The sequence below is a fragment of the Callionymus lyra genome, chromosome 2 (genome assembly GCF_982586985.1).
Source record: "Callionymus lyra chromosome 2, fCalLyr1.hap1.1, whole genome shotgun sequence".
In the NCBI taxonomy this organism is placed as follows: domain Eukaryota; kingdom Metazoa; phylum Chordata; class Actinopteri; order Syngnathiformes; family Callionymidae; genus Callionymus; species Callionymus lyra.
The window spans coordinates 42,788,961-42,805,764 of NC_141819.1; the positions used below are offsets into that span (position 1 = coordinate 42,788,961).

The 16,804-nt window shown below is 39.8% G+C and overlaps 1 protein-coding gene across 3 annotated transcripts in view; it reads right to left on the minus strand.

Moving 5' to 3' along the window:
* Window positions 1-16,804, minus strand: part of lrp8 (low density lipoprotein receptor-related protein 8, apolipoprotein e receptor) — a 142,091-nt gene that overhangs the window by 13,094 nt on the left and 112,193 nt on the right. For all 3 annotated transcript variants that reach the window (XM_087785373.1, XM_087785372.1, XM_087785371.1), the window contains exons 10-16: window positions 14,787-14,958; window positions 11,640-11,864; window positions 11,130-11,248; window positions 8,728-8,867; window positions 5,418-5,559; window positions 2,984-3,136; window positions 966-1,358 (exon numbers count right to left, since the gene is read on the minus strand). In XM_087785373.1, coding sequence (XP_087641499.1) covers window positions 966-1,358; window positions 2,984-3,136; window positions 5,418-5,559; window positions 8,728-8,867; window positions 11,130-11,248; window positions 11,640-11,864; window positions 14,787-14,958 — 1,344 coding nt within the window. The remainder of the gene's footprint in view (window positions 1-965; window positions 1,359-2,983; window positions 3,137-5,417; window positions 5,560-8,727; window positions 8,868-11,129; window positions 11,249-11,639; window positions 11,865-14,786; window positions 14,959-16,804) is intronic.

Below are 16,804 nucleotides of genomic sequence, written 5' to 3' on the forward strand. Positions count from 1 at the left end.
AAAACACACGTCCCTGAAGTCCTGAAAATTCCCTTCTTCTTGTTTTCCGCCTCTTATTCTTTCTTGTAAATGTTATTTTACTGTCACTTTTTAACTCCCATTCTCCCTGTGACAATGCCTCAACTGTCATGTCGCCTCCTCACTGGTGTATTTACTGTCTATGCACTGCAGCTCTTATAACACCCGCTCTGTATTTCCCAAACTCTCTCGCCTCTTATACCAACGTTTATACTGAAACACTGAGAAGTCTCAAACATGATCAATAAACAAACTAGCTGTTTTTAAGTTGGACATTTACTGTAAAACTAAAAAGCTACCACACAAGACGGATCACACAAGCACTTGCCACTCATAAAAAACACACCCAATCCAAAAAGAAATCCTGACAGCCTCAAGGCAGCTACAAAATATCTAAAGAGCATTTTGCCATTCAAGTGTCCAAGCAGCAGTAGCATTTTAACAATCTGCAGTCAAAACAAGTGTGATCCAGGGAAGTCTTTTCAACTTCTTAGGTCATATCTATGCGACTTAACCGTGCACCCGACACACTGGCATCCCTCCAACAGTAATTGTGTAGAAACACAATTTTCTACTTCTTACTAGCGCTGCAGTCTGGTGAAGGTAACAAAAGGACAGGTGAGTATTTAAAGGTAGAGGAAGGAGAGCTAAAGGAGGCTGTCAGTAAGTGGGGTTGAGCGGTGGAGGTGGCAGATGAGAAAGCAGAGGGGCGTCGTTTGTTAAATTTGACAGCTCTGTTACACACTGCTCATGAGGGACTTGTGGCATACAGAGCCGGCGATCCACTGTGAGAGAGGGATGCATGGAGAAGATGAATGGAGGAGAGACAGATGTTGACGGGGAAGACGACGTGATGGTGAATCTCTCGTCCCTGCTGTGTTAACGGCAGGCGGTATCACACACGTTTACACACACACATGTGATGAAGCTGGAGGTGACCTTCTTACCTCGGTGTGAGAGATTGCCGTTGCTCTCTCTCTGGATGCTGTTAGGGGGCCCGGGGCCGAGTAGAGGAGTGTGTGTGGATGTAGAAGTCTGCCTGCTGCTGCTGACACTGGTGGTCTCCGTGCTGGTGGCAGGAGGAGTCCTAGGGTGCTCTGTTGAGGTGGCCCGGGGTCTCTGAGGGAAGAGGGTTGTTGTCGATGGCCGCGCCACCGATCTTATCGTCGAGGGAGCAGCAGTGGTGATGGTGGTCGTGGTTGGTTCCAAAGTGGTGGTGGTGGGTGGCGGAGTAGTCGTTGTTGAGGTGGCTTCTGTTGTGGTGAAGATGGTGGTCGTTGTGGTAGGGATGGTGGTAGTGGTAGTAGGAGCAAGCGTTGTCGTGGTCGTCCTTGGTCGCACTGAACAAAGAGGGTTTTAAATCAGTTTTAAATATAGAAATAGAAACGTTTTACTGATCAATAATTGATAGTAGATCAATATAAAGTATGCACATAAATAAATATATAATGTACATTAATACGCTGATAAGAATATTGGAATTTTTCGACCTCACAGTTAAAGCCTGTTTGACTGAACTGACTCAGCTCTACACTGTTGTTTCCAACGGCCTTGCTAGCTACTCATGGCGGGCTGTGCCTTCATAACACAACACTGCGAAAATTGGAGGCTATGGTGCCGTCCCTGTCAGACCAATCAGTGGCAGGCACTTGGTTGATGTCCCCTTTTTAGTGCCGGCTGGGCTAACTTTCTGCTTTGACAATGAAGACCCTAATATCTAAATTCCTATTCTCATCTATGAAAGCAAACTCAAGGTAGTGACCCAAAGAACAAGGGTTCCTGAACTAGAGATAAGCTTTATCATTAGGGAGGGACTCCAAAATCACACCTTCACATCATATCCAACTGGGACAATACCTCCCGCCAGGTCTAGGAACCCCTCTCTATTCCACGTGATGAGAGAGTTTCTGGGGAGAGGGACGTCTTAGTATTAAGTATTTATTTGATTGAGTATTGTTTTTAATTGTTTAAGCGCTTTGTGACCCTGGTCTGGAAAAGCGCTCTATAAATATTAATTACTTACTAACTTACTTAGCCTATTGATCATGGATCGACAAAACAATCTGAAGATTAGTGGATGGATTACTGCCCATTATATTGTTATTCTTTCACAGAGATCATGACTTCAGCTTCTTTACTTAGTTTATGGTTTGTTGTACACTCACCTTGGTGTCGTCACTGGGCATACAGCAAGTGGAATGACAATAGAACTCATTGAATTGCCAGCCAGTCAGATTTCAAGTTTGACAGGTTGGGGATTATATTGCACTGACAACATTAACAGTTTATCCTGTTTTTCCCTGTGCATTTTTACGGCAAAACATTTGGAGGTAAATAGCACAAAACGAGGCTGGTAAATAAGTGGTGTTCAGTAGACATCAAAAGAAAAGTGTATAAAGCAATTCAACAACTGCAGCGCTCTGCTGAGCATTCAATGCTATCCTCCAGGTGGACCACTTCGTTCACTCGTTCGTTTCCCTGTGTCTCTTTATGCACCTGTGCGGTGGGAAACAGAACAAAGTCTAACAAAAGATTTAGATTTGCAGGAGCTGGGAATTACCCGACCAAAGTATCCAGGTCAGCAAAAATAAAAGCTGTACAAGCAAGAGCAGGGAACTGGGATAAACTCTGTCCCACTTCAGCAACCATCTTTCTTCATTATCACATATTAGTGGTGAGTCCAATGTGACTTCTTCTTCTCTTCAAGTTAAAATAGTGTGTAGATAGAGTCCTCCTAGTGTCTGCTACTGATAAATAATTTAAAGCCGGACAATTAGACTTGAAAAGGAACCGTGTAATTCCTCTCCTGGTGTTGAGAGAACCAAGCCTCAAACCAGTGTAATGACCTGGTGCTCCATCATGTCACACTGATTACAGCAGCAAGTGAGACCTCAGCGGAGGATTCTCTAATGAAGTCGCCTTCTGGACGTGCTGATTTATTGGTTCGGTCGGTGGCTGGCCTTACCTACAACACAGCGCCTCATGTCAGGGCCCAGCTCCATGCCATCGGGACAGGCGCAGGTGTATTTCGGGGAGTGGTCTGTGATCTGAGGGGCCTTCAGGCAAAGATACTCGCAGCCACCGTTGGGTAAACTACCCATGTTACACGTGTCTGGAGCTGCGGAGACGAAAAAGATTCAAGTTGAGTAAAAAATATCGTTCCAAAATTGCAGTCAGACTTTTCACACATTTCTTAGAGTCTCACAATGAGGTAGAACCCCCAAAACTTCAATTTGATCTGCGTGATAAATTATTAAAAAAATAAAAAAACACAACAGTATTTCATCATTTCAATTTGGTTTATGACTTTTCATCTCACTTTCTAACTCCATAAACACTCTTCAACTAGAGCTGCAACTTGGTTACGGACATCACTCCATCTTTGTCTCACTCCCTCTTAGAAAACACATCGCAAAGGATGTGTGAATAAGATGGATTCATTATCATAATCATAATCCTACATGCACAACTTTATTTTAACCCACACTTACATATACTGTGTTTTGAACTAACTTGATCTTATTGGTAGCACTATCCTAAGAGTTTGGAACAGCAGCAATATGCAAGATTTACACTTTCTGTGTCATAGAAAATGGGCTTATCTTCCTGGTACGTTGATAATGTATTTCAGTTATTCAGATCTCTGAACTACTGCTGTAAAGCAGTTAGGTGGTTACAAGACACTCACAGACTCTCAGGGCAGGTAGTCTAGAGTAATTTAGTGAAAAATAATGATAAAATAACAGCAAGGGAGTATTGCTACATGAGTCGTGTCCGTTTTTATAATAAACCAATCATTAAAATCAAAATGATACATACTGCTGCTCTAAATTCACTTTTACATTTAAGGCTGATAGAAAATAAAAAATATATACTTTATAAGAGAAAAAAACAGATTATGTTTGGAAATCATATTTTTTAAGTGAATATTACTTGTCTGTACTTCCTACTCCACTCTTCCTTTCGGCAACATCTAAACTTCCTCTTTATATCTGGGCACTCAAATAAAAATAAGTCCTAGCCCCCAAAGCAAAGAAAAAAATAAAATATTGCTACTCCCGCCATGTGGGAAGACGTAGAATTAGGTCAGGTCTTGGTCGATTCCGCCTCCTGACTCGCTCGAACACACTCGAGAGAAGCACATCTGAGAAATCAGCTGCCAACACGAGAGGAAGTGTAGTCTCTAGCTGTGAGATTTTAACGAGCCGAGCCCACATCGGTCCTACATGTACAGTATAAAGACTGCGACATAGATGATAATGTGACCCACACTTTTATGAGAAACACATGAATGGCTAGATGGATGGATAGATGGATAGATGGATAGATGGATAGATGGATAGATGGATAGATGGATAGATGGATAGATGGATAGATGGATGGATGGATGGATGGATGGATAGATGGATGGACAGATGGATGGATGGGTGGATGGATGGATGGATGGATGGATGGATGGATGGATGGATGGATGGATGGATGGATGGATGGATGGATGGATGGATGGATGGATGGATAGAGAGAAATAAATATACACATGTTTCTAGTCATGTTGTTTCAACACAAACAAGAAAAAATACAAGAAGCTACATATGTATAATGTATAGTACAAGTTATGTATAAAACCTTCCTTTTATTCCTGTGGAATTTATGGGGTGTTTTTCATATTTTTTACTACAGAAAACTGTGTGTGTTATCAATTGTGAGAAGACCACCAACTACTATACTTTATTGAATATTGTTTTGATTGTTTAAGCGCTTTGTGACCCTGGTCTGGAAAAGCGCTATACAAATAACAATTACTTACTTACTTACTACCAACTAAAAGAACCTAGACACTGCTCTCAACATGGCTAAAATACTACGTATTGTATTGTAAGTAGTACTTACACTTTTTTTTTAGCTTTTTTAAAAATATCATATTTACAATAATAAACAAATAACCACCGCTCTATGTTACATATACAACTACCTGAGAAATACTATGTGTAAAATCCCTCCTCTGTGAAAAATGCCACACAAGAGCTTTTCAGCATTGACCTGAGGTCATCAAAGTCAGAACATTGTCCTCATGACCCCTTTTAATCAAACAGCTTGTACTGAAAGCAAGGAGAAAACCATAAGATGAAAGCTGAGATATGAAAGCGAGACCTTAAAAAAAAAGGTATTCAAAGGAAAGCTTCTATCACACAGTGCTGGTCACATACTTTTCTTCTGCTTCAACATCAACTTCCTGCGTAATCTGACGGTACCATGATAATGTTGTGATCAGCGTTCTTCCCAACATACCATCAGAACAGCTGATTTCTACTTGATAACCTTGATTCACGTAGAGTTGGCGACAGCAATTATGAGCATCTTTTGTTCTGCAAGGCTCCTATATTTATCATGACTCCTACCTTTGGGCTGCCTCTGCTCGTGAAACACCACCAGGTCCAGAGGGTTGTTCAGTTGCTCCGCCACCTTCGTCACATCGTGACCCGTCAGACGGTTGACACTGTAGATGGCCTCGTCCTCCAGATCTGTCCAGTAAATACGATCCTATGATAAAAAACAATCAAAACAAAATAATGAAGCACGCTCCTATCAAATATCAGGTACATCAACGGATCCAGGGTTCTCTCCAGCACCCTCACTTCTACTCTGTACTCTCCACTTTTCTCTCACTGTATCCTCCCTCACTCTTGTCTCCATCCATCTGTTTACCGCCCCCATACACCCTCCCAGCTAGTCACAGCAGGAGGCCATCAACAATGAGTCTGGTTCTGCTCGAGGTTTCTGCCTTCTAAAAGGAAGTTTTTCCTCGCCATTGCCACGCTGTGATTCACTCCTTGTTAAGTTGCTGGGATCTGTTTTTCTTTTCTCCATTATAGTCCAACTTAAACTGTAGAGTGTCTTGAGATAACTTTTTTATGATAAGACACTTTAAATAAAATTGAATTGAATTGAATAAAATTCAATAAAAAGGAAGATTTTAGTGAATTTCAACAGTTTTGATGCTACAAAATAGCAAATTGCTTTCTAATAATATCAACTTCTACCCTGGATATTCTAAAAACAGTCAAGTTAAGTCACAGCAAAAGGTCCAACGCCCAACGGACCTTTATGGTCCTGGAGGTTCCACACAAACACAAGGCTGTTAAAGAGTTAGGCAGAAAACATAAAGTTTGGAGAGTGAGATATCGCCTTGAGGAGAACAGATTTTTTTTCAGCTATGTGAAGAACCAACATGCACCGAGGTTTGTCTCCAACACAAATAATTGATATTTTAGAAGACTTCAAACACTTTTGTTGTCATTATTTTTCCATATTTTTTAAGAACTAATATAAAACTGCACCTTCACATCGCTCTCCTTTTTTTGCCATAGCATCACCATAGTAACCAGATGTGCCATCGACAAAAGAGGTCAACTCAACTCAGAGGTGATAAAATGACATTGACTGCTGAGTGTGCTGTTGTGTTTGTGTGTCTGAACAGTTTATATTGACTTAAATATTGACCATAACCCACTAAGCCCCCCAGATCACCTTTACTCACGATGATGCAGAAGCACAAAGGTGAAAAGGTCAAATCTATCATTTCATCTACATGTTTGTGTCCCCAGATTCCTCTCATGTCCAGATGACTCTCTTTAATTCCTCTAGATGTCCATCTTTTCATCAGGAAGGTAAAGGGTTTGACGTGACCTGAGCAATGGTCTGATTTTAGCAGTAAAGCTGTTGCATCACAATCTTTTTAGGGGGACAACAGCAGATCTAACAGCATACCAAATAGCAAGTGAAAGGTCACGTTTGTAACTGCTTTTGTCACGATTCGGTCCCAAAGGAGTCCTCCGACAAACTTTCCGACTGACAGTCAGACAGAGCTGGCGGAGCTTCTGAGGACTCGTGTGTCAGATGTCAGAGACAAATAAAAGATAAAAGCCCCTTTTATTCCTTCTGTTTTTGGGGCTCTGTGTTCTTTGATGTTTCATGTCATGCAATTTTAATGTAGGTTCATGTTAGATCTTTGCTGGAATCAATTTATGTTTGTTGCACATCCATGTTATACCCTTTTATTCCTAAGGAAGACTTAAGCAGGCCTTCATAGTGACCTTTGAATAAGGTATATATCTTTAAAATGTGGCACCTACCCTCAAGAAATACAACTCCACAAACCTTCAAAGTCAAAGCAAGCCAGACAGTACTAAAATACATAAGGATTTTAAACTAAAACTAAGGAGTTATACTGATTTTGTGGGGGATTCTTCTAGTGACAAGTTTTTACCAATATCTTTATTTTATCAGGCCAAAGTCCAAAAACAGAGGTTGATTGGGAAGTTGGGGAAATTATCCGTAGGTATGAGTGTATGTGTGTGAATGTTTGTATGTCTTTAAGATGCCCTGCGACAGACTTGCGTTCTGTCCAGGATGTCCCCCGCCTTTTGCCCAAAGAAGCTGGGATAGGCTCCACCCCCTCAAATCCCTCATATTGGAATAAGCGGTAGAAAATGGAATGATGGAGTGATATGTCTCGTTCTAATTACGTTTTCAAAGATTTAGGAGACATCTTTTAGTTTCTGATGCTGATTTAAAAGCTTAAAAAATGGAAAAATGGTGTAAAAAATAGTAATACATTTTCACCATTTATTCAAAATATTAATAAAAAAGTGTTATCAATTTCCTACAGGTAACACAATAAACTGTCCCGCATTGTACTATATTCTAGTGCCGATGAGGATATTTCTCTTACATAAATCCCTTAAACTGCTTCAGTCTGGAAGAAAGAGATATTAAGCTGCATAGGGCAGGAGAAACGTTGATTTTGATTAAAAAAAGCGCATTTATTTTATCCTGCCATGATAAGAAAAAGTGATAAATCACTTTATATCAGTTAATTTGTGTAAGATTAAAATTCAACACCTTATTTGATAAATATATCGATGCATGCTTTATGCTTTTTGAAGCTAGGCTGAATCTGCCAAGCACAAGGAGACGATGCAAATGCTGTATACTACAACCTCTAATAATGGACTGCAAGAGTTCAAAGAGTAATTCCAAGGTATACATGATGATCAAGTTGGGTTTAGAGCTAGGCGCTAACATGCTAGCATAAGGAAATATTTAGCTTTAGTGTGGCCCTTAACTGTGCTGTAGAAATGTACTAGTCTTTTATCTATATTCATTTTAATAACATGAAAAATATAGTAGTTTCTATACACACAACACGTCTGACTTTAAAGTAAATTCTGAAACCGAATATTTCAAAAACTCACACCAACAGATGAAATCTATCATTTCGGTACTGTCACACAGATATGTCTAAGATCACAGCTGGACATGATGGAGCTTTCATCTCTTTTCACTCTCACAGCTTCTCTCCAGAAATAAACTTCCTTCTGACCACTGTCTGTCTCTCTCGCTTATCCTGTTCTTCTACTCTCTTCTTTTACTTGATGAGCTCCAACAGACTGTTTCAATAAATACTACTAAATGAGTTTCATTGATTCCACCACTCAACACAGTCGGAGTCTGAGAAGGTAATTCCTTCTCTGGTTTGTACTCCAGCAATAATTCCTTAACAACTCCATCAAGTGTGGGAAGGTGTTTTCTGGTGTGTTATAGTAAGAGGATTAAAAGTCAATTGTATAGCTTTAAATGTGAGATGATGACACAAATGTGATGTAATATTGGATTGGATTAGTGATAAGACAAAATCATTTGCATTACCTCAAAGACTGTTAGGGAGAAAGGATGTCTCAGATGATGATCCGAGGAGAGAAGCACTTTTCGGTTTGCCCCGTTCAGGTCCACACTGGACAGAAGGTGCAGCTTGGAGTCGACCCAGTACAAGCGCCTGTTGGACAGATCTGCAACAAACAAGCAAATAATAAACATACGAGTGGAAGAAGATGGAGAGCAGCTCAGTGAGGGGTCACTTCCTGAGAAAAATCCTGAAGCGAGGGGTATATGAAAGTCATGGCCCAGCAGCTCTACCATCAATCATGTCGACAGCTGAAGAAAACACTGTTGTAGTTGTAATAATGTCAGCAGACTGTGGCTGGAGAAAAACGTGCCCTTGAGCCGCAGTTTTCCACATTTCTTTTATAGCTTAATGAGTTGAAAGCAATCGCTTTCTCATGGATTCATGACCTTGTTGACAACCCCACATCTCTTACTCACCTAAAAATATTCCCTTCACTCTTCTGTCACAGTTGTACCACAGTGTCCGCATTTTCTTTTTCACCTATCTCCCCTAAAATGTTTCCACTTCTACCTCACTGACCGCACCTAGTTCATACAACTTAAATCCTTCAGATTCAACCTCTTTCCGGTCACTGCAGGCGTGCCCCAGGCCTCTGTCCTGGGACCCCTCTTCTTTATCACCAAACTCCTCCGCCTTGGCCACATCTTCCACCAATTCAACATCAATGCAAACCCAACTCTTCACTTCTGCCGGCCCCCGCATTACTTCATGTCTAGGCTAAATTAAAGCATAGTTCACCTCAAACTTCCTCAAATGACACGAAGATAAAACAGAAATCCCACTTGTTCACACCAAATCGACCCTCTCCAAAGTTAACAATTTCTCTCTCACTATCGACAGCTCTTCAGTGTCCCTCTCCCCTCAGGTCAAGAGTCTGTGTGTCATCCTTGACAGTACACTTTCATTTCCATCCCACATTAACAATATCACTAGGTCTGCATATTTTCACCTCCGAAACATCAACAGACTCTGACCCTCCCTCACCCCACACACTACCTCCATCCTTGTTCACAGCCAACTCATCTCCCGCCTCGATTATTGCAACCCCCCACTTCTTCGGCCTCCCTCAAAAGTCCCTCCTCAAACTCTGGAACTCCCTTCCACCAGACCTCTGCAACTGTGATTCTCTCCCCCACTACAAATCTCAACTCAAAACCCACCTGTTCTGCACCACTTACTCCTCATTACCCCTTTCATCTGCTGTTACCGCCTTGTTTTATTATGTTGTTTTTAACCTCCACCTCCTGGTTTTATTGTATTGTGTGATTTTATTGTGAAATGACCTTGAGTTTTTTGAGGGGCTCTTAAAAAATGGATTATTATTATTATTATTATTATTTTCCTCCTTTATCTCAGGTCCATCATGACTGACCACCAGTATTTATTTTGACTTTTGACTAATACAATCCTATATTTACATATCGAACAAAAGATAAATGGGTATGATTTTGTAGAAAAATAAATGCAACTTGTAAAAGTATAACACTACAATAATAAGAAGGAAAAATCTCATAACTGTTAATTGAAGATGATGAAAAAAAAATGATATCTCTAATAAAATAATAGTACACAAACATACAATATCATATTCAGATTGACTATAATCAAGACATAACGTAATATTACCAATCTTTTGTATTTAATTAGACAGTCTAAGAATAAACTGGTGAAATTACACGTAGGATTATGATATCACAATAAATCAAAAGTAAATTTATTATAAGGCAAGACCTTTGAAATTATGCCGCACATTATGTGAAATAAATAAATATAAATGCATAAATAAAATGCATAAATAGAATAACATTTGACAAGTGAAGACTTATATACATTAGGATGAATTGTCAACCGGGCTGCATAGTAGCGATTATATTAAGTGCTGTTCATGATGGTAGCTATGGTACCGTTGGTCCAATAGTAACTTACACAAATTTTTTGTTAATAAAAAATGTCGCTGGATTAAATCTCCAAGTGACAAAGAAGGGAGTTGTGTGTTGGGCGCCTGTTGGTTAAAGGCAGCGTAGAAGCAATTGGCTGGTAGCACAGAGCAAGTTGAAAGGGATTATGGGAGTTATTGATAGAACCGAGCGGCTGGCCTATTAACTCCACGTCTGGTATTCGCAGGCTTGATTGATGATAGGCTGACACAAAGTGAGCTGCGACAACAGAGCCAGTCAAGGATCTACAGAGATCTCTCCACACTTGTTTATATATCTGTGAATTTCTCTTTTATTGCGTTTTATTCACTTCCTCACTCTCCCTGCAGAGTCGCCCAGGCTTGTTGATTGATTATAACTGCCTTGTTTTCCACTATCCAGCCTCCCAGAACACTCTAATCGTCAAAGAAGAGATTGGTGACTCATACCAAGGGTTATTCCGTTGGGCCACTCGATGTGTTCAGACACCAAAACTTGTCGGTCCACTCCATTCATCCCAGCCTTCTCGATTTTGGCCTGATCTCCCCAGTCCGACCAGTACATGAATCTGGGGCAGAGACAACAAACTGTAAGGGAAACGTTTTTTAAGGAATTTGTAACCTCCTATAATTGGTTCGAATCTGTGCAAATATGAGCTCAATGGCTTTATCACGATCTAAAGATTGATATGACACTGATTGTTTTCAAAGCTACTGTTACACTTATTATTTTCAGGTTATTATTATTAATATTATATATATTTTTTTATATATTGTAACTTCGGATGTATACAGTTAATGTTATTAAAATATGTTTAACCATTACAAGGTTCTTTTGGTGCCATGAAAAAATCGGACAATGGTTCCAATGCTGAGCTTTAATCCAAACCCCAGATAGATCATAGTTTCTACTGTCCCCACATATTCTTACGCCTGTCCACCTCTCAATGTACGACTCACCCTTGGCGTGGATCCACGGCAATGGCCCGCGGCTCACTCAGCTCAGTCCCTATCAGCACTTTTCTTTTTCTGCCGTCTCCTGTGGCAACAGAGATGCTCTTGTTGCCGGAGTCGGTCCAGTAGATGTTCTTGTGAACCCAGTCGACAGCCAGGCCCTCGGGAGAGTTCAGCGAGTCTATGAGCGTCACCTGCTGCGACGAGTCACTGGCCTTGTTGACGTAGGCACTGATGGAACAAGAGAAATGAAGAGTGAGTTGAGAAAGTTTTCGGGGTAGAACCGAGAGAGAGACGGGCCGCCTGGATTTGTTATTCTGTGAAGGTTTGTGTGTACGCTGTTCCAATCTGAAACACAGGATTAGAGATAGTGCAGAACCACTATTCTTCTACATGTCAGGGGCACCCACACCTGACAAGTCGGTAACAACCAGAGCTTTTCCACCAAACTGCTCCTCCAGAAGAATGAGTCTGTCGGCTTTTATCAGCAGCCGCAACAACAAGCCCACTCCTACTCTGCTGTTTGTCATTCTGCCTCTTCGTCTTTCAGCCTATCCTCCTCATGTCTCCTACCTGCATTCTGTCTTTTCCACTTCACAAATATCCACTCTAGTTTCCTGTATCCTTACTTATGCACTTTTCACAATAAAGCACCATCTGTGCGTATGCTGGACCAAGATTAATTCATAGTTTAGCGAAAACTATCTATGGTCAGAATCCATGTCAAAGTACTTAGAAAATAACACTGATCTTTCTGATCCTGATAAAAAATAGTTTACCAGCCAAGACCTACATTTCTTTTTTTAGGTGTAACAAATAAAGCTTATAGTCCTCAGACTAAACAAGTATACAAAGTGTTATGGGTGGTTAATTTACCTGACTGCAGCCAACCCTGAATGGCAAAGCTAACAATATTAACTTAAATTGTCTTTCACTATACATCATGGTATGACTTTCTATTCATCATTTGATACTGGATGGTAAGGTAGACTTGAAGCTGAACACCAAAATTACCAAATAAACCAAACTCTGTAAAGCTTTGCCTGCCAGTTTTTCAGAGATGTGATCTGTTTTCTAGTAAGTCATTTATATTTATTTATAAAGCACCTTTCACAGACCATGGTCACAAAGTCTGTAATGTTGGTAATAGCCAGAAAACATGTGCAATACAGAGCTGTGTGTTAAACTGAGGGACCAGCATAAATCACGATCTTATGTGAGAAATTACATATTCATTAAAACTTAAATAAAAAATTAAAAGCAAGAGCTAATTTGTCTACATTGGTGACACAGATACTGATGAAACGTAACCCAATCTCTGGGTTAAAACATACATTTATTTTAGTCTTTCAGTGTAAAATCTACTACATCTGAGAAGTTGTTGAAGTGACATTTACGAGGATTATCTTTGAGCAAGTTACATGGAGTAACATCAATAAGAAAAATCTGAATCAGACACCAAATGAATCTTGAGAAATAGTGAATGCAGGAGTTGAATATTAAATGTGGTGGAGTTTTCAAAAGAGGAGAGAGATGGATGAGTCTCCAGCTCAGAAACAGATTGTGTCGTTAATTGACTGCGTTAGTGTTTGCCACCTGCCTTCCTTCATCTACCAGGAGGTCGAGGGATATAAACCGGTTTCTGTTCTGACACACATAATCCCTCATTTCTGCCACAGGAAGTTAATGACGTGGCAAGAATGATATTGTCGGAGCAACAGGTACCCAAAAAGAAAATCAGAGTACATTGAGACTTGGCTCCAACTGTGATGCAGAGATGCAGCCAAGGATTGAGGGCCACATGGAGCCCTTTGACTGTTTTAAGGTCACTGCCCTCTTGAGGTCATTGAACAACAAAATGTTTTTCAACTATTTTCTTTCTTGTAGTTGTGTCTCTTCTAGGTGAATGTCTTTACAAAAAGAACATTTGAAATATATAATCTTAATGATTGTATTATTAATGTTAAGACAACATTATCTTATTCCTACTGATATATTATCAGAATCAGAAACTTTTGTAGTCAGTGTTGTAAACACAACATAACATTTTTGTGGTTGCAGTACGGAATAAAAGAATGAAATAATAAGAATGAAATAAAAACAAGCAAAATGGAACCAACTATCAAGGCGCAATCCTATATTCTTGTCATGGCATAATTGCTTTTTGTACCACTTTGTAATATCCTTCGCTTGTCATTCATATTTCTTTCTTTATTCAATCTATATTTTCACAAATTAACACTTTTCTGTGGCCTTTTATATAGTTTTGTCAACCACCCCTCCTATAGGGTTCGCAGAGGGCTGTAGTCTCTCCCAGCTACTTGGGGTTTAAGGCTAGGGACATGCTGGACAGGTCAAGAAATCTCTATCTCAATGTGTTCTCGATGGCCTAGTTTTTGACTAATTCTTAGGTCAATCTTCATCTAACCTGTGGTCCTGGTTTATTAAGCCGCTGTCTGTCCATGTAGTCACGCTAAAATGAGTTTTATATATATTAATGTTGGTTTTGTCAGGAAGAACGGAGGGAAACCTGTGTGTGCAGATAATTAATGATGGTGATTACTGTGACAGTGAAATGAGAGGGACCATATGGCTCAGTTCAGATTATAGAAGACCCCTCCCACTACCTGCCACTGCACAGGTAACCCACACACACACACATGCCTATAGTGTATGTGGAACTGTGTTTTTCTTCGTGCATGTGTGAAGGACAAACTGTACAACCTTTCACTGAGACAAAGACACACACACACACACACACACACACACACACACACACACACACACACACACACACACACACAGTGACGAGCACACACACTGCCAGAAGGTACGACAGGTTGAAGCAGACAAGATTGATTGATAAAGGAAGCCCTTCTTGACACAATGGTGAAATAATTTCAGTTTCCTCTGAGAGGTGTCATGCATATATTCACACCCTGACAACACTCAAAGCTAGAAGTCGCTAAAGGTTTTAAAAAAGGCATGCAAACAAAGGTTGCTGCTATGCGCCAAGATGCTAGCCTAGAAGGTGATCTAGTTAACTTCATTAATTGTTGGACTCTGTCAAGTTGATCAACTATAAAGTGGGTTGATAGAAGTCTTTTCTAGACTAGTTTGATTTGTGTTTCATATATGAAGGAGTGGCTGTACCTGTAGATTTTACGGTGGAACAGATCACACCAGAAGAGCTTGTTGATGGACACGTCTACATCCAAAGCCACAGCGTTCTTTAACGTGGGCACCACCTGAGAGTACTCATGCTTCAGCAGGTCGATGCGGCGAATCTCATGGCGGTTGGTGAACATCAGGTACGGACTCTTTCCTGCAAAACAAGAAAAAACTGTTACCACATGACGGTTAGAGAGAGATGATACATTCAGTTGGAAAATGTGGGTTTCTGTGCACATGGATTCAAATCCACTACGGACCCAACCACTATTTGTAATTGGTCACAGAGTCTAATGTAATTACATTGTAATTACAAGACAGTGTTCCCATTTTGATTGAAGCTCTTATAATCCTTTTGTAATGCTTGTTATAACTTGGAATACATGATTATTTACCGTCATTACATGATGTTTTATGTGTTATGCATTATAATGACTAATAAATTAATTTGAATGTGTTTGTAAGGCATTACTAACTATACCTTTACAGAACAGTTTTTTATTTCCTGACCTTGATGTCGATTATTTGAAAAAAAACAAAAAACATCAACAACGAAGATTCAACAACTCTATGGACTAATGGAGGAAACCCGATAGCCTGATGGAATCTAACCGATCACAAGGAGAACAAAACAGTTAATTACAAGAGTGTAAAGCAAACCTTGACCTTCTTGCTGTGAGGCTGCAGCACTAACCACCATAACACTGTGTTGCCTTCAACCAATCCCATTTATCTGAGTTTATGTTGTCATTTCACATCCTGTGGTCAAAAAGACATTTATAATCTTTCTCAACACCGACGAAGACTCACTCAAGTTTTAATTTGAATCTATTTTTCATCTGTATGAATTAAACATGTGAATAAACCTCTTAAGAGAAAATTATTTCAGTTAAGTTTCACGCTCGGCATAAGCAGCTGCCAACACTAGTAACACACACAGGTTTAAAAACGAGTGTCCAAGTGAGATTCAACATATTAGTGGTTCATTCACAGGACATACTGGTATATTTTTAGCCAAATGTGAGATTCTGGGTTCTTCCCCCCCAGTGAATACATTATGCGTTTCTCGCTGGAACCGTATACCTGGGGCACATTTGTCAGCCGAGTTTCAGCATGACTCCAACATTTGTATAATTTGTAAGGTGCTGTCAATGTCAATGCTGTTCCAGATCATATGTTATGAAGTAATTCAATTCTAGATGCATTTTGGGAATTAGGCTTATTGTTGGGGGATAAGTTGGAGAGCATTATATCGCATGTGGAGTAATGAAAGAGTTGGACCTTCATGCAGAAACTGAGTCAGTACAAAGACATCTTCAGTTAAAGGTTATTTGTGGAATAAATATATAAATGTTCACAGTCACTGGAACATGAACTATACTATAACCACAACAAAGTCATGCTCAATGGCAACTGTTGATTGTAATGGAAATTATTAAAACAGTGAATCTTCAGCCACTCTTTTATTATAGTGAGCAACAAAGTATTGTTAGAAAGAACACAAAAAACGTGTGCACCAGAGGAAACATTTGAAAAGCTTAACAGATTTACGATTTTAATTTTCAAACTGGAATCCAACAATCCTATAATGATGCACATAAGCTGCTAGCTGACAACCAAAGTCCGTGTGGCGAGGAACCACGATCTTAACTCAGATCTTCAAACAGATCTCAACAGACAATAGCAACTGTCCCTCAACACTCTTATTTTATATTTGGGCTGGCTGCTGATATCTGGAACCATAATGACACCGATTCCGACATAAAGTGCTTTTGGGAGCATCTTTTAGTTTTGGTTTCATTTTCTCTAAATAAATATTTATCTTAAATACATACATTTAAACATAGAGTCATAACAGAATCCGGGATTATTGAATCATCGTGCCTTCTTTGTTTGTTGCAAGAGCAATGCAACAAAGATATATATATATTTTGTGTTGGAGTTTCAAAAAACTCCATGGACAGAAGTAAAGATTAGGATGGATTGGCTCAGGAACTAAT